The sequence below is a fragment of the Ammospiza nelsoni genome, chromosome 19 (assembly GCF_027579445.1).
Source record: "Ammospiza nelsoni isolate bAmmNel1 chromosome 19, bAmmNel1.pri, whole genome shotgun sequence".
NCBI classification, from domain to species: domain Eukaryota; kingdom Metazoa; phylum Chordata; class Aves; order Passeriformes; family Passerellidae; genus Ammospiza; species Ammospiza nelsoni.
In genome coordinates this window covers 11,422,481-11,446,844 of record NC_080651.1, presented here as the reverse complement: position 1 = coordinate 11,446,844, position 24,364 = coordinate 11,422,481, and the positions used below count along the sequence as shown (strand labels likewise).

Below are 24,364 nucleotides of genomic sequence, written 5' to 3'. Positions count from 1 at the left end.
CTGTATCTCTCTACCAAAATATTTTCCCCTTCATCTTTTCCCATTAAAACATATTTTCCCTTTTATCTCTTTATATTAAAACATTTTCCCATTAAAACCCGTCTCTTCGAAACGCTTCGCCTTAAAATTTTGTTCATTAAAATTTTGTGCGTGAAAACATTTGTTCATTAAATCATTTGCTCATCATACGCTGCTTCACTAAACCGTTTGCGCTTTCAAACATTTTCGCATCGAGCCCTTTCTGCCTTCAATTTTTTGCTTTAAATATTTTTCCCTTTCGATTATTTCCCATTAATTTTTTCGCTTTGTATTTTTTATTTATATTTTAAAAAGAAAAAAAGGAAGCAAAACATCCTTTTTACACATCTTTTCCTCAGCTTGATTTAAGGAAATGCACATGTTTTGTTCCCGGCCCGGGTTTCTTCCCCCGGGGCTCGCCCCGGCGCTCCCCCCCCGGTCCCCGCGGTCCCGGCCGGGCCCCCCGCGCCCCCCGGCCGCGCTCGCCGCCCCGCGCCCCTTTGTTCGCCGCCGCCCGGCCCGTGCCCGGCTCCCCCCGCCGGATCGGGCCCCCCGGCCCCGGCGCTGCCAGAACAATGACCCGGCGGGCGGGAGCCGCGGCCGGGCACCGGCAGGGACCGGGAACCGCGGCCCGGAGACCGGGGAAATACCGAGAAGCCGGGGCAGGGCGCCGGGGACGGACCGGGGAACCGGGGAGAGGAGGGTCGGGACCGCGGGTGATACCGGGGAAGCGGGGCCGGGGGAACCGCGCTGGAGGGAAGACGGGGAAACACCGAGGAACCGGGGCTGGCGAAGGAAGGAAACCGGGGAACCGCGGCGAGGGAGGCGCCGAGCACCGGGGAGACAACGGGAAGCGGGGAAGCCGGGGGCGAGCGGGGCCGAGCCCCAGGGAGATACGGTCGGTGAACCGGGAGAGATAAAAGAACCGAGCGCCGGGAAACCGGAACCCGAGCAGCGGCCAGAAAGGGTCGGAGCCGCGGGAACCGGGCCCGCGCTCCGGGCAGCCGGGGTTGGGAACCGGGAGCACCGGATAGAGGGGGAGCTGCGCTCCGGGAGCGCCGGGAACGCGGAGTGGGGGGGGCTGTGCGCTGAGGAAACTGGGGATCATGAACCGGGAGCACCGGGAAAAGGGGGGGCCGTGCTCCGGGGACGGCAGAGAGCGGGGACCGTGCGCCGGAGGTACCGGGGACCGCGGGGCCCTGCGAACGGCGGAGAAAGCGGGCAGCGTACCGGGGACACGGAGAGCGGAACGCTGCTGGGGCGCGGGGGTTCTGGGGTGCAGCGATGGCCGTACCCCCACCCCGGCCGTGCTCTCACTCTCTCCTTTCTCTCCCCGTGCCAGGAGCGGAGGATGAGCCGACAGCCCCGGCGCGGAGCGCGGCACGACGGCCGCCGAGCCGGCCCGGCGCGGCGCTGAGCATCGCCCACGAGCCGTGTCGGGGTCCCGCCGAGACCCCCGCGGGTGGGTGCCCCCGGCATGGACGGCCGTGACTTCGCGCCCCCGCCGCGGCTGCTGTCGGAGCGGGGCAGCCTCGGCCACAGGCACGGCACGGGGCGCGTGGCGGGGTCGGCGCACGGGGCCGTGCAGCCCCCCGGACACTTCCAGCCCACCAAGTACTTCCCGGCGCCCATCTCCATGGCCACGCACACAGGTCAGAGGGGTCGGGGCGCCCGCGGTGCGGGGGGCCGGGGAGGGCCGGGAGGCTCGGCACGGCCCCGGGAGCTCGGCCTCCCTTTGTGCCGACCTCGCTGTCACCGCGCCCGGGGGTTTTGGGGTTTTCGCTCACGCACACGGGGGACATCCCCCCTCCCGGCCGCTCCGCCGGCGCGGGAGGAGCGTGACCCCGGCTCCATCCCGGTGCCGGGACGGGGAGGCGCGTTCGGGCTGAACAAGGAGGCCGTTATGCGCGGGGCCGTGGGGCGGCGGTGGAAGGTCACCGAGCCCGGGCTCGATATTCGGCGCCGAAGTGTCAGGGTGCGAAGGGGTTCGCGGCGCGTGTTCGCCGCGGCAGCTGCCGGAGCTGGACAAAGCGCGGCACACGGCCGAGCTCGGCACGGCCGAGCAGCCCCGGCGCGGGGTCACCGGATCCGGCATCCGCGGCGAGCTGCCCGCGCGGCTTTGTCTGCGGCATGTGCTCGCCTGCGGCCGGGCACGGCTCAGCCGGGCTGCGCGCCGCCGGTACCGGGGTTCGCTGCACGGGGGGCTCTGAGGGCGCAGCCGGCGGGGAGCCCCCCGCGCTGCCGAGCTCGGGGATGGAGCCGGGGCGGGAGCGGGGCCGGGGCGGGAGCCGTGTGCCGGCTCGGCGCGGCGCGGCGCCGGGCCCCCCGCTTCCCGCCGGCGCAGGCGGTTGTCTGGCCGCGGCACGGCGGCAGCGCCGGTTATTGTCGCCGCCTTGATGAGCTGTGAATACTAATAAAATTATATCTGCTTTAATGGGATTACAATTAGTACGTGGATTAGGGCGGGGGGCACGGTCGGGCCGGCGCGGGGGGGTGGCAGCCGTGGGGGTTCTTGGAAGGAGGTGGAAAGCGGGGGGCACCGGGGGGTGCCGGGGAGGCGGCGCCCGATCGGGCCCGCGGCCGGGGCGGTTTCGCTTTGTGCCGGCGGCCCCGCTGCCGGGACCACCGCTGGGCTCGGGGGGCCACCCCGGCTTCCCCCAGCTTTGTTGGGCGAGGAGTGCGGATGGGGGCTTGGAGCCCGGCCCCGGGATGGGGGACAGCGGTGGCGGTTCGGCTGCTCTCCGGCTCGCGGTGACCGTGGGGGGATCCCGGAGGGCCGCCAGCGCCGGGGTGCTGCCGGCTTCCCTCCGGCTTCCCGCCGCGGCCGCGTCCCCGTGCAGGACCCTCACACCCGCCGGGGCCTGGGCGACACATGGGAGCCCGAATGCACCGGAGGTTGTTAAAATAACATGGATCCGGCTAAAAATACCCCGGCAGAAACGCGCCGAAAAAAAACATAAAAAAAAAAAACCCAGAGAAAAAAAAAAAAAAAAAAAAAAAAAAAGAGAGAAGCCAAACCCAACAACAGAACGAGCTAAAAATATTCTAGCTTTGGCAGGGCCGGCGCAGCCGGAGCGCTTCCCAGCGAGCTGCGCTCGGAGGCTCCGCGCGGCCGGAACGCTGCCGGGGCGGATAAACCGGATCGCTGAGCGGCCGGCACGGTGCCGGCGGCAGGGGGGTCCCCATCCCCTGCACCCCGTGCCCTCCCGGCGCGGCCCGGCCGCGGTGCCGGCAGCCGCGCTGGCATGGCGCGGTAATTAAGGCCGATGATTGATAATTACCCCACCCAGCGCACGGAGCCAGCCCGCGGTTGGCCGTGGCGGGGCGATGCCGGTGCGGCACGCGGCGCCCGGGGGGCACGGCGGGGCCGGGGGGGCTCCGGCCGCGCTCCCCCAAATGGCTCCCGGCGTGGGGCCGGACTACACCTCCCAGGAGCCTTTGCCGGGCCCGGCGGCCGCCCGGGGAACGGAGATAAAACTGTGTTCCTTGCTTTTATTAAAGCCGTAACTCAGGGCCGCGCGTTCGTGCAGCCGAACGCTCCGGCTGGCGTCGGGTTTGGCTCCGGCACCGCCCGGGGATGGGGGGACGGAGACCCCCGGAGCCCGCCCGGGCGGGGTGCTGCCCCTGCGCCCCAATTGTAGGGGTTCCACTGGCACGGCACAGCCCGTGCTGAGCAGGGCCGGGGTCCCAGTGCCTCCGCCGCAAACCGAGGGTGGGAAACTCTGGCAGAGGCCTGTCCGAGCCACGCTGGGGCCTGGCTGCAATTTTTGCTTTTTGGATGTTTTTGTGCACTAGTAGAGAGTTGTGACTGTGCTGGACTGTGTCACCGTGGCCGAGCCCTCGGCCGGGAGCAGTGTGGCCGTGGTGGTGTGTGGCTTGACCCTGTGAGGGTGTGTGTGCATCCCAGTGTGGATCCCGATGCGAATCCCAGTGTGTGTCCTGGTGTGTATCCCGGTGAGAATCCCAATATGCATCCTGGTGTCCGTCCTGGTATATGTCACGGTGTGAATCCCAGTGTGTGTCCCTTGTATATCCCGGTGTGTACCCTGGTGTGAATCCTGGTGTGAATCGCAATGTGCATCCCGGTGTCTGTCCCAGTGCTGCCCCGCAGCCTGGCAGTGGCAGTGTTGGTGTTTGTCCTGGCGCTGGCACACAGCCTGGCCATGACAGTGCAGGTCCCGGTGCGTCCCATCCTGGGGGTGCTGGATGTGCTCCCACACCTGTCCCCTCCCTGGATCGCGCCCCAGGCTGGGTGCTGTGCGGTTCTGGCGCGGCTCTGAGGGGGGATTTGGGTGCTGATGGTGGGAGGCAGGTGGGGCCGGTGGCCCTGGCTGGGTGGTGACACGGGGCCGGGTGCCAGCGCTGCAGCCGCTCTGCATCGCTGCTTTCCTGGAGATGGGATCTGCGAGGGGCTGGAGGCCACGGCGCAGCTCAGGTGCAGCTCCAGTGCAGGGGCTCCCTGCTAACCCAGCCCCCAAAGTAAGGGTAAAAGTTAAACCAGATCTGGAGATTAACTGGGCTGCTCCTTGGTACCACGAGGCTCTGGGGGCTGAGCGTGGCCGGTGGGATGTGCAAAACCCCGGATCCCACAGAATTACCCCGGCTCTCGCAGAGTCATCCTGAGTGCTCCACTGTTCCTTAGTCATGAGCCGGATCCAGGCACAGATGTTGCCACGTGCCAGGCCCTGGGGGACGGGCAGCTGCTCCTGGCATTGCCCAGGGAACAATGGGGGGTGGATGGGCTCCATGGGGAATTTTGGGGCCACTCTGGGTGCTCCTGGCTCCTCGGGACCCCCAGCCCTGCCTGTGCCCTGATTGCCCCACAGCATCACCCCAGGGCAGGCTCTGACCCTGCCTCGTGCCAGGGTCCCCCAGCCCTGGGGGAAGAGAAGTCCTCCCCCCTCCAGGACCCATATGTGTGATGTTCACAGGAACTGCACAGGGTGCCCATGGACCCACATTTTGGAGGGTTCCTGGCAAGGGTCCATGTGTGTGCTATCCATGTGACATCAGGGGTGAGATGGGACATCAGGACCCCTGGGACTGGACACTCCCTGGTTTCCATGTGCTCCAGCAATGGTCTTCCAAGGCACGTGTGTGTCAGGTTATGCTCTGAGTGTGCAAATTGTGCTCTGGGTGTGAAAGTCATGCATGCAGGGAGCATGCGCTGAGCAAACGAGTGTGCCAGCCATGCCAGTGGTGTGTGCCAGCCGTGCCAGCAGCATTTCCCAGCTGTGCCAAGAGTGTCCCCCACCCTTGTGAGCCCTTTGCACACGTGGCCCCAATGAACGTGCAAGTGCTGAGTGTGCAGTGGCCGTGGCCAGCACAGCTGCCAGTGGCATTCCAGAGGGGATAACCCCTCGCACAGCACTGGGATCTCCCTGCTGGCCCCTCGGGCACGTTCCGGCAGCGTTTCACCATTGCAGCGATCATTGAGTGCCGTAACAATATGGATTCAGTTGGAATTACAGCACCGAGGGAGCCAGAGCCCGTTTATTGCCTGTTTGCCAAATTTTTAAAGGGGCCGTGTGGGTTGTGAAGCATGTGGGGGGCTGCCCATCACCCCCTGCCCGGTGTGGGGGGGCCCGGGTTGCCCCTGCCAGGGTCCCTGCCAGCTCCTGGCCCTCCACCCGCAGCCTCAGCTCCATTAGGAATGTTCCAGCCCCAAAATAGCCGAGGGAGAAACTCAACCCTGCGCACGTCCCCCCCGCCACCGCCGCCATCCTGGGTCTGTCACCGCCTTGGGGATCCCAGAGCAGCCGTGGGCTGAACCCCCCCAGGACCGGGCCCCCCTGCACACGCTGGCCCTGAAACTTTCTGCCTCCCAACACGTTCCCATCTGTGCTGCACTTGGAGCGGGGGCGAGCAGCAGCTGGAGGGAAGGGAGCACCTCTCGTTGTCCCCTCCTGAGTCTCCCCAGTGCCCCCCGCCCCTCTCAGTGCTGACGGTGTGGCCGTGCTGAGACCTGGCACACTCGTCACACGTGTGACCCTCTGCATTTCGGGGCCAAGGGAAATTTCGTGCCGGAGCCCGGAGTGATGCCGGCGGGGCTGAGTCACAGCACCGGCCTCGGGGAGCCCGGCCAGGGAGTTCCCAGGGTGACGCTGCCGGGGGGGCCGGGCTGGGACCCTGCAGCCATCTGTCCTGTGCTGGCAACCTGCCCCACGGGGCTGTGCCCATCCTGGCACTGCCGGCTCATCAGTGACATGAGTTGTGCCCGGTCTCGGGGACTGGCAGCATGGGCTGCTCCAGCACCGGTGGCTTATCAGTGACATGAGTTGTGTGTGTCCTCAGTGACCTGTCCCTGTCCTGTGCTGGTTCCTGTCCTGTGCTTGTCCCTGTCCTGTGCTGGTCCCTGTCCTGTGCTCCCTGCCCCTGCTCAGTGCATGAGTGTGCAGGGGGTCGGGGTGAGTGGGAATGTGGGATCAGCAGTGCTGGCCATGGGGCCAGTGGGAATGTGGGATTGCAGTGCTGGCCACAGCGAGTGGGAATGTGGGATCAGGAGTGCTGGCCAGTGGGAATGTGGGATCAGGAGTGCTGGCCATGGGGCTGAATGGGAATGTGGGATTGCAGTGCTGGCCCCGTGGCCAGTGGGAATGTGGGATTGCAGTGCTGGCCCCGTGGCCAGCCCGCGCCGGGGGACCCGTGAGTCAGCGGGTGGGCGGTGGGAGCGGCGGCCCCGCAGCCCCCCCGGGACACCCCGGCCCCGCCGCCATCGGGGTGGGGTGAGGGGTTATTTTTTTCCAGCCCGTTTCACAGCTTCCAGAAAAGTCTCATTCTGGAAACCTCGGCTTCCCGCCCGGCACAGCCCGGCACGCTGCCGGCTCCACGCCCGCACGGGGTCTGTGGTGCACAGGGCGGGTTTGTGTCCCCAGGGATGCGTTGGCACTGCGGGCTGTGCCCGCCCATCCCGGTCCCGGTCCCGGTGTGTGTGTCCGGTTCCCAGGGCTGTGGGTGGGATGCGGCCGTGCCCCCGGCCCACGCCGCCCTGCCCGCTCAGCCTCGCCACGGAGGAAGGAGCGAAGCTGCCTGAAACCACATCCCGACACTCATCCCAGAGGCATCCCGGTGGGATTAGCCGGGGAGCGTGGGCCGGCTTAGAGAGCAAAGCATCGCTTCCTGCCCCGGCCGGGCGGGCAGCCAGCCCGCGCTCCGCGCCACGCCACGCGTGCCGAGCCGTGCCGAGCCGTGCCACGGCTGCTCTGGCACACACGGACATGGGGAGCGGGCACACACGGCGAGGGGCAGCTGCTCCCCCATCCCGGCTCCCCCCATTCCTGCTCCCCCCGCCCGGCCGCTGGCCACCAGCTCCGAAGTTTCCACCGTGATCTCACGGCTTGGCCGGGATGGGAGCGGGATGGGGGGCGGGATGGGGAGCGCCGGCCACGGGCCTCCCCAAGGGCGCTCGGGGCCCCCCCAGCTGCGGGGGAGGCAGCAGGGTCAGGGCCAGGGCTGTCCCCCCTCCTTGCACTCACACACATGTGCGCACACACACAGAGCACACATGTGCACCCACATGGCCCGGCACAGCCCGTGTCCCTGGAGCTGGGATTGTCCCAGCACTGGGAGCAGCTGGTGTCCCCTTGGGGGGAGCAGCAGTGTGGGGAGCCACACACGTGTGCAGAGCCTCCCACGTGCTGTGAGTGCTTGGGGCACGCACAGAGCAGGGCTCTGGACCCCCTTGCACGGCTCTGCTGTGCCTGGCGCACCCTGGGGCTCATCTGAGCCCCGTGGGGCTGGGGGTGTCAGGGACATGGGTGCACAGGGAACGTGGGGGCTCACAGGGGATGTGTGCAGGCAGCATGTGCATGAGGGACAGGGTGACACGAGGGACATGGTAACGTGAGGGCTGTGAGCATGAGGGACGTGTGTGCACAGGGGCTGGGTGTGCACAAGGGACACAGTCCCACGAGGGACACGTGTGTGCACAGGAGCTGGGTGTGCACAAGGGACACAGTCCCACGAGGGACACGTGTGTGCACAGGAGCTGGGTGTGCACAAGGGACACAGTCCCACGAGGGACACGTGTGTGCCCAGGGGATGCACCGGTGCCGAGTAGGCTGCACAGCCCTGTGGCAGCTGTGTACACACGCGTGTGCACAAGGGAGTGTGGTGTGCTTGGTCATGCATGCAGGTCCTGCACAGCCCCCCTGACTGCCCTCAGCCCCCCTGACTGTGCCCTCTCCCCGCAGCCGGCAGCAGCCTGATGGGGAGTGCCCCCCCCTCGTCCTTCATGGGGGGCTTCCTGAGTGGCAGCCTGGGCTCGGGGGGGCCCAGCCACCCCACCGGCCCCGCCGCCTCCCCCCCAGAACCGGCCTTCTGCGGGCCCCACTCCGGCACCTCCCAGATCTGGTTCTCCCACTCGCACGAAGGTGAGCGGGCACCGCGGTGGGGACGGGCTGTGGGTCGGGGGTGGCCGGAGGCAGTCGTGGCTCTGCCCAGTGCCAGTGGTCACATCTTATCAATGCCCACGTGTATGGGATCCAGGGTCGGTGGCTTCTGGGTGATGAGGGTGGGTTTGGCCACCGCTGTGCCCCAAAACACCCTGGGCATCCACAGGGACCGGGCTTAGACCCCACAGTTGGGGTTTGGTGTTTGGCGAGGCTCGTGCTGAGCTGCAGAGCTCTGGCTGAGGCTGGGCCACCTCGAGTCACTGGTGATGACGAACCCGGACAGGGACACCCCTGTTGGGGCAGGTGACAGTGTGGGGACCCCGGGGGCAGCCCCGGTTAAAGTCCCCGTGCCCCCCCACGCTGTGGCGTGTCCGTCCCGCCGGAGGAGCGGGAGCGGGAGCGGGGCGGCGGAGCTGGCGCGGGGCCCTGGCAGCCTGCCCGGCTGGTAGTTTGACCGGCTGCCAGCTGGCTCCCGGCGTTCCGGGGGGGCACGGGGGGACGGGGACGGGCAGCGCACGCGGCTGACGGACAGCCCGCCCGAGCCGTGCCGAGCCGAGCCAAGCACGGCCGCTGCTGACCCGGGGCTGGGGGGGTCTCAACCCCACCCCCGGTTCCCAGAGGGTGGGAGGTGTCCCAGCCTGGAGGGGATCACGGGCTCTGCAGAGTTCCCAGCTGGAGCCGTGCAGGTTGGGATGCGGGGGCAGGTGCCACCCCAGCCCCGCTGACTCGATGTCCCCAGCCCCGGGGTACCCCCGCTTCTCCGGGAGCTTGGCCTCCACCTTCCTGCCCATGGGCCACCTGGACCACCACGGCAATGGCAACGTGCTCTATGGCCAGCACCGTTTCTACGAGAGCCAGAAAGGCAGGTACCGGGGCCACCGGGACCCCCATGGGGTGTGTGTCCCCCAGCCGGGCAGGGGTGGGGGCTCAGTGCCTGAGCAGGTGGTACTGGGGCAGTGGCTGGGGGGGTGGGTGCCAGTCCCAGCCCTACTCCTTTTCACGGGGTTGTGATGGGCACTAATGGGGCCGTTGTTTGGGTGGGACACAGACCTAATGTGCCCGACCCTTCATCCCAGTCCGGCCGCAGTTTGGGTGGGGGGAGCGTGGCGGTCTCACCCATCGCCCTCCCCTCCAGATAACTTCTACCTGCGGAACCTTCCGGCACAGCCCCCCCTGCTCCCCGCCAGCCACGGCTTCCCCGGCATCGCCCGCGCCGCCCCCGGGCCCCCCGCCGGCTCCTGCAGCCGGGAGCGGGACGCCGGCCCCCTCCCCAAGACCCCCAAGGACTACGAGCGCTTCCTGGCGGCCAAGGACAAGGGGGGCAAGGGCGACCCCAAGGAGCGGCTGCCCGAGGAGGACCCCAAGGAGCGGCACAAGGCGGTGCTGCCGGTGCCGCCCGAGGGGCACTGCAAGGAGGGGGTGCCGCCGCGGGGGGGCCGGCGACGGGCGCCCCAAACCCCTGGCCTCGTGCCTGCTGGGGACCAAGGGGCTGGACGGGGACGGCGCCCGCGCCGCGCTGCCCAGCTGTGCCGGGAGCGCCCTGCCCCGCGCCGCCCGCTGCGCCCCCAAGGAGCGGGAGCCGGGGGTCCCCGAGGCGCCCCAGCCCTACGGCGAGGCGGTGGAGCGGCGGCAGATGCTGCACCACGCCGTGTCCTACGCCGTGCCCGCCGCCGGCTCCTTCCCCTGCCTCCCGCTGCACGCCGGCCCCGAGGTGCTGTGCCCGCTGCCCGAGCCCCCCGCCCGCGAGCTGAAGCTCAGCGGGGCTACCTTGGTGCCCTCGGTGGGACCCCCGACGGACAAGAGCCGCTCCTTCCAAGCGGAGTCCGGCGGGATGGAGCGCGGGGACGGCAAGGAGCGGCACGCCGAGGCGGGCGCCGAGCCCTACGCTGCCCCCTTCCACCACCCGCTGAAGGCCGAGGGGCCGGCGGAGCGGCGGCTGGAGTGGGGGGCTCCGGGCACGCGGCTCAAGGGGCTGGAGTACCTGGGGGGGAGCGCGGCCGAAGGACCCCCGTTCTCCGGCCGGTGCCCCGCGCCCAAGGCGGGTATGGAGAAGGGCTACTTCGAGGTGCCGCCCGCCCCCGACTGCTCCCGCGCCCCCCGGCCTGACCCTCTGGGCGTCCGCGTGGGCCCCTCCTGCTGCACTTTAGAGAAGGGCCCCCCCAAGGAGCCCCCGGCCCAGAAGGTGGCTCGCATCCGGCACCAGCAGCACCCCGAGGCGGAGGCGGCCGAGGGCAAGCGCAAGCCCCTGGAGCTGGGGGGCCTGGGCTACGGCGGGCACCCCCTGCCCCCCTGGGGGGTGCAGGGCCAGGGGCCCCCCCTGCCCGTGGCCGAGGAGCGGAAGGGGGGGCCCTACCTGGACCCCTTCGGCGCGGGGCTGGTGCGGGCGCAGGAGGTGCCCAACGCCCCCGACGAGGTGTCGGCCATGAAGAACCTGCTCAAGTACAGCAACGGGGCGCTGCTGGGGGGGCAGAAGGGTCCCCCCTTCGTGGGGCTGGCCAGCGCCAAGGGCAGCTGCGCCCACCAGGACGCCAAATTCCCGTCGGGAAAGGCTCAGCCGGAGCTGGAGCGGCCGGACTGCGCCCGCGGCCGGGAGCACGAGGCGCTGGGCCCCGGCGGCACCGAGGGCGAGGTGCGGCAGCCGCCCGTGGGCATCGCGGTGGCCGTGGCGCGGCAGAAGGACACGCTGGGCCGCCACGAGCCCTACGGCACTGCCGGCACCGGGCGGCAGCGGGCGGCGGCTGGAGTCAAAGGTGAGGGCCGGGGAAGGCGGGCGGGGCAGAGGGGGCTGGCGGTGCCACGCTGATGCCACCGCGGTGTCCCCGTGGCAGCAGGCACCGCGCGGCCCGTGCACCTGATGGAGCTGGAGGCGGAGGAGGAGCGGGGCCGGCTGTGCGAGGAGCGCCTGGGGCTGCCCGGGAGGGACATCCTGCTCCAGTGAGTGCTGGGGGAGCCTGGCTGTGAGGGCTGGAAAATGGGCTCTGTGCGCTTTTTGGGGTGCAGGGGACGGTGATGCCGGTGCTGCCCCCACACTCTGTGTCACCTTTTCCCGCAGGGACAACAAGGAGCTGGTGGAGTTTGCCCGGATGCACCCATCGGGGGGGTGTCCCGGGGAGCTGACCCCACACCTGATGATGACGGGGGGCTCGTCGCTGCCGGCGGGGCAGCTCGGGGGGGACCCCGCCGCCCACGCCCACCCTGCCCACACGCACTGGCTGCCCCGCACCCGCAGCCCCTCCATCTGGATGGGGGGACACTCCTACGGTCAGTGCTGGGTTTGGGGGAATTGGGGGGGTGCTGACCCCCAGCAGTGGGGTGCTGACAGACTGACAGACCCCCCCATCCCCACAGGCATCGGGCACCCTGCCCTGCACCAGAACCTGCCCCCTGCCTTCCCTGCCTCCATGCCCAGCGCCATGCAGCCTGTGTTCCCCCTCGCCCAGGACCCCCCTGCCCAGCTCGTCATCCTCCCCACGGAGCCCCCCACCCACGGCACCCCCCACACGCTGGGTGAGCCTGAGACCCCCACCTTGTGCTGGGGAGGGGGGTCCTGGAGGCTGGGGGGAATTTAGAGAGAGGAGAGCGGGTCCTTGGAGATGCAGGGTGGGAGATGGGGGGTCTCAGGGGGTACTTTTGGGAGTTCGTGGCTGATGGGGTCCCTCGGGGTACTTTTGGAGGTGCAGGGGAGGGGTATGGGAGCCTTGCAGGTGTTTTTGGGGTTCAGGGGTGGGAGATGGAGGTCTCTGGGGGTGCTGCCAGGGTTGCAGAACTGGGGTTTGGACACTGCTGGGGTTTGTGGGGTGACCCTGAAGAGGGTCTCCAATTGTCCCCCCTCTGCTGGCAGCTGACGTGATGGACCAGGCGTCGCTGTGGCCCCCCATGTACCCGGGCCGGGGTCCCGGTGCCCACCTGCAGCACACGGGGCAGCTCCCCGTGTACCCACGGTCGCAGTTCCTGCGGCAGCAGGAGCTCTATGCCCTGCAGCAGCAGCAGCAGCAGCAGCAACAGCAACAGCAACGGGCGGCCCAGGCCCTCGAGATCCAGCGCCAGGTGCACGGCCAGGTGCCAGGGGATGGGATGGGATGGGATGGGATGGGATGGGATGGGATGGGATGGGATGGGATGGGATGGGATGGGATGGATGGGATGGGATGGGATGGGGTGGGATGGGATGGGATGGGATGCGATGGGATGGGATGGGATGGGATGGGGTGGGATGCGATGGGATGTGATGGGATGGGATGCAATGGGATGGGATGGGATGGGATGCGATGGGATGGGATGGGATGGGATGGATGGGATGGGATGGGATGTGATGCGATGGGATGGGATGGGATGCGATGCGATGGGATGCGATGGGATGCGATGTGAGGCTGGCTGGAAGATGCAGGGTGGAGGGTGGGTTGTGGGACTGGGATGGCAGATGTGGGGAAGGACTGAGGGACAGTCAGTGGGGCAGGGACTGGCCTGTTGGGCTGGATTGGGATATGGATGCAGGGCTGAGATGTGGGGCAGGATGTCACACGTGTCACCTCGTTGTACCCCGCAGCGGAAGCCGGAGGAGCAGCCCCTGGAGCTGGAGGGGAGGGCTCCCGAGAAGCCCCTCAAACCCTCCCACAAAGCAGTTGCCTTAAACCCCCCGGCCAAGGGCCTGACCTCGGCGGCCCCCCGCGCCCCCCAAGCTGTCCCCGTGCTGCCACTCGCCGGCCCTGCGGCACCCGGCCAAGTGCCCCGTGACGCTGCCCACGGCCCCCTGCACTTTACCCGCCTGCCCCGCCGCCAGCCCCGCCGTGGCCCCGCGCTCGCCGGCCGCCAGCCCCCTGCCCGCCCCCAGCAAGGGCGGCGAGGGCGAGGACGCGCGGGGCGAGGGGCAGCCCCCGCACCGCTACCCCAAACCGCTGGAGCCAGGTAGGACCGGGCACGGGGAGCGGGAGGAGGGCGGCTGAGATCAACCAGAGCATCCCCGCTGATCGTGACCCGCTCCCCCAGACCTGCCCCCCGGGTACGGCTACCCCGCCACGGCCATGGGCTACCCCGCAGCGCACTCGGCCGAGCCGGCGGACCCCGACCCCGTGCACGCCGGCTCCCCGCCCGCCGAGCCCGAGCAGTCCCGGACCTTCAGCCCCGCGGCCGAGGCGCTGCGGGACCCCCCGCGGGACCCCCCGGCCGAGGCTCCCGGGGCGCTGCTGCACCGGCACCACCTGCTGCTGCCGCCGGCACCGGGGCCGCTCTGCGGGGAGCGGGGCGCGGCGCCGGCCGCGGGCGGCACCGAGGAGCCCTTCGGGGGGCACCGCGAGGTGGCTCAGGGAGCGCCGGAGCAGCCGGAGCAGCAGCACCCCGTGCCCCAGGAGGGGGGCTCCCCGCTGCCCCCCACTGCGGAGGAGGAGGAGGAAGAGGAGGAGGAGGAGGAGGAGGAGGAGGAGGAGGAGGAAGGCGACAGCAATGGCTCGGAGCCAGAGGGCAGCTGCGATGAGGAGGAGGAGGAAGAGGAGGAGGATGGTGACATCCCCAGTGGGCACCAGGGCTGCACGGGTGGGCTGGAGGCGCTGATCGCCGCTGGCATCGACCTGGGGGAGCTGCCGGCGCTGGAGGAACCCGAGGAGCCCCCCCCCAGCGCCCCCCTCGCCTGCCCCCCACCCCTCAGGGATCCCGGGCATCGCCCTGCTCAGCGAACTCGCCGACCTGGAGCTGCGCCGGCGCCGCTGCGACCTGGCCAGGGAAGGTGGGTGACACCCGGTGCCCCCAAGTGTCCCCAGCACGCCCTGGTGACTCCAGTGCCCTCCTGTGCCCTTTTTCTTGTGGAACTGGGGGGCAGCATGCTGTGCCATGCTGTGCCACGTTCGTGCCATGCCGTGCCATGCTGTGCCATGCTGTGCCATGCCATGCCCCATTCGCAGCCAGGGCTCGTCTCCAGCGCTGGCTCCAAGCGGGCGGGATTTGGGATTCCCTCCCAGCTCGGCTTCCCCAGGGAATCCCAGAGGCCCCAGCGGGAATGGCCTCAAAGCCTGGCACATCCCCAGCCCTGTGGGAGGGAGGGAGGGAGCAAAGGGGGGGACCCAGTGCTGGGTTCAGGGGGGGGACAGCGTGGGGTGAGGGGGGTGGCTGTGGGGTCCCACTCCCCATGGGTGGGGTGGTGGGGTGGGCACAGGACCAGATGGGCCAAATCACCCTCCCAGCCGGGGGGCTGCTCCTGTGCCCCCCCAGGAGCCAGTGCAGGGCTCTGGTGTGTCGGTCCTTCCTGACCGCCTGCCATCCCACAGGTGAGGATGAGGAGCTGCTGGCCTTCAACCTGCAGAACCTGGCCACGGTGGCGGCCGCCTGGTCGCTGGTGGAGGCGGCAGGACGGGAGGGCAGCCCCCCCGCCCTCAGCCCCCTGCCCGTGTCCCCCCCGCCCCGCGCCCGCGTCCCCCGCCGCAAGTACACCTGGACCCCCAAAACCAAGGCCGTGAGTGTCCCCGGAGGGGGTGGCGGGGGGGGCGAGCCGTGCCCACCCTCAGCCCTGGCTTTGAGGCCGCTGGCGGTGCCAGCCGTGCCCAAACCCCCCCTGGCCCCCCAGGTGTGCCCGCTGAAGGCGGCCATGGAGCAGCTGAACACGCAGGAGGTGGAGGTGCGGATGCGCCTGGCCGAGCTCCAGCGCCGCTACAAGGAGAAGCAGCGGGAGCTGGTGAGGCTGCAGCGGCGCCACGACCACGAGTACGTCCTGTCCCCCGTCCCTGTCCCTGTCCCCATCCCCATCCTGAGCCTGGGGGCAGCACGTGATCCTTGCCCCGGTGGCAATGGGGGCTCTGCTGATGGTGTCCCCATTCTGTCCCCGTTGTGTTCCCGGTGTGTCCCCGGTGTGTCCCCGGTGTGTCCCCGTTGTGTCCCCGTTGTGTCCCCATTCTGTCCCCGTTGTGTTCCCGGTGTGTCCCCGGTGTGTCCCCGGTGTGTCCCCGGTGTGTCCAGGCGTGACGAGAGCTCCCGCAGCCCCGCACGGCGCGGGCCGGGGCGGCCGAGGAAGAGGAAACACTCCAGTGCGCTGGGCAGGGCCGAGAGCCGCAAGGTCAAGTGAGTGACTGGTGCCACACGTCCCCCTCGGCCCAGGGGACAGAATTAATGGCAGGGTTTATGTTGGAGGGAAGGGGAGGAGGGAGACGGCAGCTGGGGCGTGCAGCAGCCAGCCAGGGTCGGGTCTGGATCCTTCTGGGGGATGTGGGGTGAAGCTGGGGGGTGCAGATTCCATCCAGGGACGCAGGATCCCCCAAGGGGTGCAGGGTGCCCTGGGGATCCTGCAGGCACCGTGCCCACACCGTGCCCCCCACCCAGGGCAGTGAAGACCAGCCTGTCCCTGCTGTGTGCCGAGCTGAGGGGGGACCCTGAGCCCCAGAAGAAGAGGAGCAAACTGGCCGGGGGCACCTTCAGCAGCCTCCAGGGCTCCCCGGTGAGTCCCACGGGATCTGGGGGCTGTGTTCTACCCCCAACCCCCCCTGAGTCCCCCCAGTGTGGGCTCCTCTGCCCTGTGTGGTGACTCGTGGGCTGTCACAGCTGAAGCAGAAGGTGAAGGGCAAGGGGCTGCCCCCCGGGCTCAGCCCCTTCCGCCGGAGGGACCCCAACCCCAGTGCCCGCATCCAGAAGAAGCTGAACCGGCCCAAGAGCTCCAAGGGCTCCAAGTACCAGGGGCAGGACCCCGGTCCCCGGCAGCCCCCCCACTTCAGAGGCAAGCAGGGCGCAGGGATGGGGTGTGGGATTGGGGTGGGGGTGCTGGGCTGCTGGGGTGAGGTCCAGAACGGGGTACAGGGGTGGGATGGGGATCTACATGTGAGGTGGTGTGGGATGTGGGATCTGGCATGGGGACGGGGATGTGAGGTCAGAGTTGGGATTCTGGGGTCTGGCGCAGGACTGGGTTCAGGGTCGAAGATGGGGGTGCAGGGTCCAGCCATGGGTCTGGGGGGGTGGCTCATGCCAGGGGATCACACATGGCCTCAACTCACCCCGTTGTTCACTGGACGTGCAGGGGCCACCCCTGTGTGCAGGAGTGCCTCACCCTGTCCTCTCCCCTTGCAGACGAGCCTGAGGGTGACACGGACAGCGAGGATGGGGACGAGGAGCCGGGGCTGTCACTGCCCACAGGGCCGGTGGCTGTGCTGGGCCCCTCCCCGTCCTCCGTGGTGAAGATGGAGGCCAACGAGAAGGCCAAGAAGAAGAAGGAAAGGCAGGGGCTGCTAGGTAATGGCATCCACCCTGGGAATGCTGGCAAGGACCCGGGGGGCACCTGCTGTGTCTGGGTGGGCAACTGTGAGGTGCTGCCAGCCTGCACCTCCACGGGCTCCCCAAGCCCTGTCACCCCCATGGGCAGCCCTGACCCCTGTGCCCGCAGGTCCCTGCCGGCTGGGCAGCCCCGAGGGCGAGGTGAAGATCAAGCGGCGGCCGGTGAAGCCGGGGGCAGCCGGGAAGCTGGAGAAGCTGCCGGGCCGGCGGAAGGCGGGGGGCTGCCCCGAGGGCAGCAAGAAGAAGCTGAAAGCCAAGGCCAAGGAGAGCCTGAGGCCCCCAGCCCCCGGCGGCCCCAGCCCCCCGGGACCCCCCAGCAGCCTCTTTGGGGGCAGCGAGCCCCGGCTGCTGGGGCCGAGGGACGAGGGGGCTCGGCTGGGAGACAGGGGCAAGAAGGGCACCCGCAAGAGCAAAGGGCTGCAGGCAGCCCTCAGGGTGAGTGGGGCTGGCCTGGGGCACCCCTGGGCTCCGGGACAGGCAGATGTGGTGTCTGCGTGGGCTGGGGACACCAATGGGAGCAGGGCGTGCAGGCCTGGGGTTACTGGGGGCTGCCGGTGAGATGTGGGTGCAGGGTTTTGGGAGTGGCTGTGGGGTACAGATGGAACCATGGGGTGCAGAGGGGTTGGGGCAGGTTTTGCACAGGTTGTGGGTGCTGGTGGAGCTGAGGGGGCACCCCTCAGGGTGGTGGGAGGCCCTGGTGAGCCCTGGTCACACAGAGGGGTCACTGGGGGCCCTGACCTTCCCGTGCAGCGCAAGAACGGGGCTCTCTCACTGGCCCTCTCCCCCCGGAGCGCCAAGACCATCCTGAGCAAGGGCAAGAAACTGGCCAAGGTCAAGAGCAAAGTGGCCACCAAACAGGTGAGACCCGTGGGGGGTTCCCCCCACCCTGGCACGGCCCCCTTTGCCCCCCACCCACCCCAAGCCTCCTCCTGCAGTGCAAGGGCCGGGCCGTCAGCAAACTCCTGGAGAGCTTCACCGTGGAGGACGACTTCGACTTCGACGACAACAGCAGCTTCTCGGAGGAGGAGGAGGAGCTGGGGGGCTGCCTGGCAGGGGGGGCCCGCGGGGGGGTGCCCCACGCCTGTGCCATCCAGAAGGAGGATCTGCGGGATGGGCTGCACATCCTGATCCCCAAGGAGGACAGCCTGCTCTACGCCGGCAGCGTGCGCACCATCCAGCCCCCCGACATGTGAGTGCAGCCTCCCGGGGCTCCCCGACACTTGGGGGGGTCCCAGACATCTGGGGAGCTCCCAGCCTTTGGAGGGGGGCACCAAGGTGGGTGCTGAACCCCTTCTGTGCCCCCTCCCCAGCTACAGCATCATCATCGAGGGTGAGCGGGGGAACCGGCAGCACATCTACTCACAGGAGCAGCTGCTGCAGGAGGCGGTGAGTGGGGGGCAGCCGGGGCGGGGGTCAGGGTGAGGGGTCAGGATGGGGGTCCCGGACCCCACAGACCCTCACACGCTGCCTCCCTCAGGTCCTTGACATTCGGCCGCAGTCACGGCGGAGCCTCCCACCCGGCACCCGCGTCTGCGCCTACTGGAGCCAGAAATCCCGGTGCCTGTATCCCGGGAACGTGGTGCGAGGTGAGGTGGGGTGGGCACTGCCAGGGGTCCCCTGCCCATTCCCTGGGGGCAGCAGCGGGGCGGGCACTGCCGGGGATCCCCTGCCCACCCCAACAGCCCCCCTGTGCCGCAGGCTCCTCCAGTGACGAGGAGGAGGAGGACACTGAGGCCGTGCTGGTGGAGTTCGATGACGGGGACACGGGACACATCGCCGTGTCCAACATCCGCCTGTTGCCCCCCGACTTCAAGATCCAATGTGAGGGCCGGGGTGGGATCAGGGGATGTGGGGGGCTCTGGGGGGACACGGGGCCGCCCTGACCCCCCACTCCCCGCAGGCACCGAGCCCTCCCCGGCCCTGCTGGTGTCCAGCTCCTGCCGCCGGGCCAAGCGGGCGTGTGGCGACGTGGGCACCCCTGGGGCACTGCCCCCCACGCTCTGCCCCGACCACGGCGCCCAGCCCCCCCGGAATTCTGGCAGGAAGGCGGCCAGCAAGGAAAAAAGTGGTATGGAGGGGAAGGAGCAGGATCCCCTGCCGGGCTGGGGTGAGGGGAAGGTCTTGGGATGCAGGGAAAGCACTGGGATGTGAGAAAGAGTTTGTGGGATGGGGGAAGGATGCTGGGATGCAGGGAAGTGTGCTGGGGTGTGGGGAAGGCTGTTGGGATACAGGGCAAGGTGCTGGGATGCCAGAAGGAGTTTGTGGGATGGAAGAAGGATGCTGGCATGCAGGGAAGTGTGCTGGGGTGTGGGGAAGGTTGTTGGGATGCAGGGAAAGGTGCTGGGCTCTAGGCAGGGGAACAGGTTCAGGGGAGGATGCAGAGCTGTATGGAAGAGTGCTGGGATGCAAAGATGTGGTTTAGAGGGCTGGGACTATTGGTGTGCAGAGAAAGGTGAGGAGCTGGGGTTGGAGGAAGGGATGGCACAATGAAGGTGGAGATCAGCCCCAGGGCATCCCTCTCTCCCTGCTCCTGTGGCCTCCTGACCCCTGTGTTCCGCAGGCAAAGCCCTGGAGGGGCTGTCGGGGGGCCGGGGGCCGGCGCCGGGGGACTCGGCGGCCGGGCGGCGCGGAGGGTCCCTGCTCAGCTGGGCCGCCGTGGCACAGACCAAGCGGAAGGCGGCGAACAAGGGCTCGGCCGTGCTCCAGAACCTCTTCCAGGTCAACGGCAGCACCAAGAAGCTGCGGGCCAAGGAGACGCTGTTCCCTCTGCACCACCACCACCACCACCTCGCCGCCCCCGTCTTCGGCAACGCCTTCGGCGCCGACTCCTTCGGCCGCATCGCCGGCTCCTACGGCTCCTTCGGCGCCGGCACCGGGCTGGTGCTGCCCGCGGCCCAGAAGCTGCTGCGCTCCAAGAAAGCCGAGCGGCTGGAGGCCGAGGTGGGCAGGAGTGTGCGCAGGAAGGCGGCGGGCGGCGAGTTCCTGGTCAAGCTGGACCACGAAGGGGTGACGTCCCCCAAGAACAAGACGTGCAAGGCGCTGCTGTTGGCCGAGAAGGACTTCGGGGCCAGGCTGGAGCGGCCGCTGGGCAGCCACGGCTACGGGCACGCCGGGCTGGGCGGGCGGGAGCGCCGGGGCCGCGCGGCCGCGCACCCGCTGCCCGTGGGGCTGGCGCTGCGCAAGTACTCGGGGCACGGGGACTTCGCCCTGAACTGCGACAGCGACTGCCACAGCTCCTACTCGGACATGGACGAGGACGAGGACGCGGCCGGGCTCGGCGCCGACGTCCCCTCGCGCTTCATGACGCGCCTTTCCGTGTCCTCCTCTTCGTCGGGCTCCTCCACCTCGTCCAGCTCCGGCTCCATCTCCACGTCCAGCCTGTGCTCCTCGGACAACGAGGACTCCTCCTACAGCTCGGAGGACGAGGACTCGGCGCTGCTGCTGCAGACCTGCCTGTCGCACCCGGTGCCGGCGCTGCTGGCGCAGCCGGACGCGCTGCGGCCCAAGGGCGCCGCGCCCCAGCGCTGCTTCCTGTCCAAGGCGGCCGCCGCCGGCCCCAAGGCCAAGCTCAAGCGCAAGGATCCCCTCAGCTTCGCCAAAGCCAAAGAGTTCTCCCGGCGGCAGCGCCTGCCCTCGGTGGAAAACCGGCCAAAGATCTCCGCCTTCCTGCCCGCCCGCCAGCTCTGGAGGTGGTCGGGGAACCCCACGCAGGTGAGGAGCCCCACGGGCACTGCCCTGGCACTGCCTGTGCCCGCCACGGGCACCCACCTGGGCGTGGTGGAGGGAAGGAGCAGGCACAGCTCGGGGCAGGTGGTTGTCAGTGTGCAAGGGACAAGGTGCACACTGGGGGACATGTGAGGTACCCCGTGCTGCAGGCAGAGCCCTGGCTGCTCGGGGTGCCGGGGACACCGGCTGTGACGTGTGACGTGTGTGACGTGGGTGCCCGGCGCAGGGTGTTAGTGGCACCGACTGCAGGATCGGGGAAGGTGCAGGTGGCACACGGGCAGCCAGTGAAGGGAGCTGGTGACACCAACTGTGAATGCCAGCACAAGGAGGTGGTGACACCAGCTGTGTCCCTTGGGCTGGCGGTACTGGTAACACCAGCTGTATCCCTCGTTCTGTGAGCCCCCCGCCCTGGCTCTCCTCTCCACATCCCCCATGGTGTCCCCACAGCATCAGGGCGGGTCTGGGGGTCCCCGTGCCAGCTCTGAGCCCGTGTCCCCTCCCCAGCGGCGCGGCATGAAGGGCAAGGCGCGGAAGCTCTTCTACAAGGCCATCGTGCGGGGCAAGGAGACGCTGCGCGTGGGCGACTGCGCCGTGTTCCTGTCGGCCGGGCGGCCCAACCTGCCCTACATCGGCCGCATCGAGAGCATGTGGGAGTCCTGGGCCAGCAACATGGTGGTCAAGGTCAAGTGGTTCTACCACCCCGAGGAGACCAAGCTGGGCAAGCGCCAGAGCGACGGCAAGGTGAGGGCAGGGACGGTTTTGGGGCAGGGAGCCACGTGCCAGCTCAGGTGGGCATGTGCCATGTGTGTAGTCGCACGTCGTGTCTGGTAGCCACATAACGTGTCAGGTGGCCACACATCATGTCAAGACATGCCAGGGAACCACGTACCATATGAGGTAGCCACATACCAGGGCAAGTGGCCGTGTACCGTGTCAGGTACGTGTGTGTGGTGTCAGGTAGGCACGCACCATGCCAGGCACCACATCAGGTGGCCATGCCAGGTGTCAGGTAGCCACATAGCTACATCAGGTTGCCATGCACCGTGCCAGGTGGCCGTGTCCCAGACCAGGTGGCCCTGTCACTGGCCAGGTGGCCCTGTTCCACACCAGGTAGCCATATCCCACACCAAGCAGCCATGTCACCAGCTAGGTTGCCATATCCCACACCAGGTAGCCACATCTCCCAGCAGCCACACCAGCCCAAGCAGCAGCAGTGACGTGGCCTTGTCCCCGCAGAACGCGCTGTACCAGTCGTGCCACGAGGACGAGAACGACGTGCAGACCATCTCGCACAAGTGCCAGGTGGTGGGGCGGGAGCACTACGAGCAGCTGACGCGCGGCCGCCGCTGCCAGGACCGCCAGGACCTCTATTACCTGGCGGGCACCTACGACCCCACCACGGGGCGCCTGGTGACCGCCGACGGGGTGCCCATCCTGTGCTGACCCCGGGGTGCCACCCTGTGCTGACCCCACCCAGCTCTGATGCAAAGGGTGACACCCACGCAATGTGGGGACATTGGGGGCGCATCAGGGGGACGTGTGGGGGGGCGGCTCCCCTACAAGCCATAACTTTCCCTAGTACCTCTGACTGTTTGCCAGCAGGTGAAGCAGAAATCAGGTGTGTTGTTCTATTTATTTTGCCTGTAAATATTGTATTTCTTCCGGGAAGTTTTATGGAAAAGCGAGAAAGGAAAAAAAAAGAAAAAAAAAAAAAAAAACACAAAAACAAATCCGACAACAGCAAAAAAAAAAAAAAAAAAAAAGACAAAAAATGATGAAAAAAATCACAAAAAAATAATAATAATCCTCGGGGAAGGGGGTGGGGGGGGGGTCGTTTCAGTGCACTGTGTCCCCCAGCCGGGGGGACGGGGACAGCGGGGAGCGCTGTACAGAGGGGGCCAGGGCGGGGGGCTCGGCCCCGGGCGGGGGGCCCAGCGCCGCCGTCCCCAGTGCAATAGTGGGGTGACCGCGGGGGGGACACCCCGGGGGGACCATGGGGACCCCGCGGGGCCGGCGGACGCTGGCCCGTCCCGCCGCCGCTGCCTGGAAAATATGTACAGGGGCTTTTCCAGTGTAAACACTAAAACACACAAAAAAATCCCACGAAACAGGATTAAAAAAAAATAATAACCCAAAAGGACAAAAAAAAAAAAAAAAGGAGCAAAGGGTTAAACAAAGGTTTTATGAGCCGCCATTCCTGTAAAGGCCTTTTACTATGGAACTTTTTTATGGATAACTTGGCTTATCAATAAATATATGAACCGTTGCTGGCGCCGGCTCCGCTCTCGGCTCTGCCTCCGTTCCCTCGTGCTGCCACCAGCCCTGGAAACCCCAGTCGGGGATCGGGGTGGAGCGGGGAGGGATCAGGATTGATTGGGGATGGAGCAGGGATGGATTGGGGACAGATCAGGGATACAGGGATGAATTGGGAATGGATTGGGGATGCAGGGATGGATCAGGGGTGGATCACTGATGAATGAGGATGGATCGGGGATACAGGGATGGATCACTGATGCATCACTGATGGATGGGGATGGATCGGTGATTGATCGGTGATGGATCACTGATGCATCACTGATGGATGGGGATGGATCAGGGGTCAGTCAGGGATACAGGGATGGATCAGGGATGGATTGGAGATTGATCAAGGATTGATCAGTGACTGATCAGGGATACAGGGATGGGTCAGGGATGGATCAGGGATACGGGGATGAATTGGGAATGGATTGGGGATGCAAGGATGGATCAGGAACAGATCATTGATGGATGGGAATGGATCAGTGATTGATCAGGGATGGATCGCTGATGGATGGGGATGGATCAGGCATCAGTCAGGGATACAGGGATGGAGCAGGGAGGGATTTGGGATCGATCGGTGATCGATCAGGGATTGATCGCTCCGGGCCCGTTCTCCCGTCCCACGTGTGCTCAGACGGACGGGCAGCGCTCCCTCGCCATTGGCCGAGCCTCCGCCAATCAGCGGGGGCCGAGCCGGCAGCCGGGCTCCCATTGGCTGTCGGGGCGCGCTTTTGTTCTCGGCTCCGGCGCGCGCCCTCCAGCCCCACCCCCGGCCGCCAGGGGGCGCTGTGGGCGGGGCCGGGCCCGCGCGGGGCAGTGCTGCCCTCTGGCGGCCGCGCCGAGACACGGCAGGACACGGGGGACAGGGGGACAGGGGGACAGCGGGGACAGAGGGACACCGCAGGGACAGAGGGACACGGGGGACAGCGGGACAGCGGGGACAGAGGGACAGCGGGGACAGAGGGACACCGGGGGACAGCGGGACACGGGGGACAGCGGGACACGGGGGACAGAGGGACAGCGGGGACAGAGGGACACCGGGGGACAGCGGGACACCGCAGGGACTGCGGGACACGGGGGACAGCGGGACACGGGGGACAGAGGGACAGCGGGGGACAGAGGGACACCGCAGGGACTGAGGGACACCGGGGGACAGAGGGACACGGGGGACAGAGGGACAGCGGGGGACAGAGGGACACCGCAGGGACTGAGGGACACCGGGGGACAGAGGGACATCGCAGGGACTGAGGGACACGGGCAGAATATTTGGGGGACAGGAAAGGGGATGGACAGACAGACACAAGCTCAGCAGAACGGAAGGACAGATGGGCAAGTGGAGGACAGAGAGCTGCCTGCTGGGATGGACAGACAGATGGACATAGCTGGAGGGAGGCCGGACAGGTGACAGAAGGGTGCCCAGACAGATGGATGGACACGGAAAGGGACAGACGGACAGGCAGATGGGCACAAGGAGCGATGGACAGATGGATGAGGGAGGGATGGACAGCTGGACAGACAGACTGATGGATGATGAGCCAGGCAAGTGCAGGCTGGGTGGACAGACAGACAGATGGACACAGGGAGGAATGGACAGCTGGATGGACAGATGGATGTAAGGAGGCCGGATGGACAGACAGGAGGACAGCGGGATGGCTGCACAGACAGGTGCAGGGACAGACAGAGGG

The 24,364-nt window shown here is 67.7% G+C and overlaps 1 protein-coding gene across 1 annotated transcript; it reads left to right on the top strand.

Annotated features, from left to right (window-relative positions):
• Positions 1 to 855: 855 nt before the first annotated feature.
• BAHCC1 (BAH domain and coiled-coil containing 1) lies at positions 856 to 21,951 on the top strand. Its single transcript, XM_059486051.1, is given in 30 exon segments — positions 856 to 916; positions 1,361 to 1,670; positions 8,211 to 8,390; positions 9,151 to 9,273; positions 9,547 to 9,842; positions 9,844 to 11,161; positions 11,240 to 11,345; positions 11,464 to 11,672; positions 11,760 to 11,918; positions 12,253 to 12,470; positions 12,958 to 13,074; positions 13,076 to 13,316; positions 13,398 to 14,011; positions 14,013 to 14,130; positions 14,669 to 14,853; positions 14,965 to 15,101; positions 15,354 to 15,455; positions 15,714 to 15,828; positions 15,933 to 16,104; positions 16,452 to 16,613; positions 16,765 to 17,090; positions 17,406 to 17,513; positions 17,591 to 17,844; positions 17,966 to 18,041; positions 18,133 to 18,241; positions 18,354 to 18,476; positions 18,556 to 18,723; positions 19,216 to 20,366; positions 20,886 to 21,122; positions 21,618 to 21,951. Coding segments are annotated over 29 exon segments (7,506 nt in total). The 5' UTR covers positions 856 to 916; positions 1,361 to 1,495; the 3' UTR covers positions 21,825 to 21,951.
• The last annotated feature ends 2,413 nt before the right edge of the window (positions 21,952 to 24,364 follow it).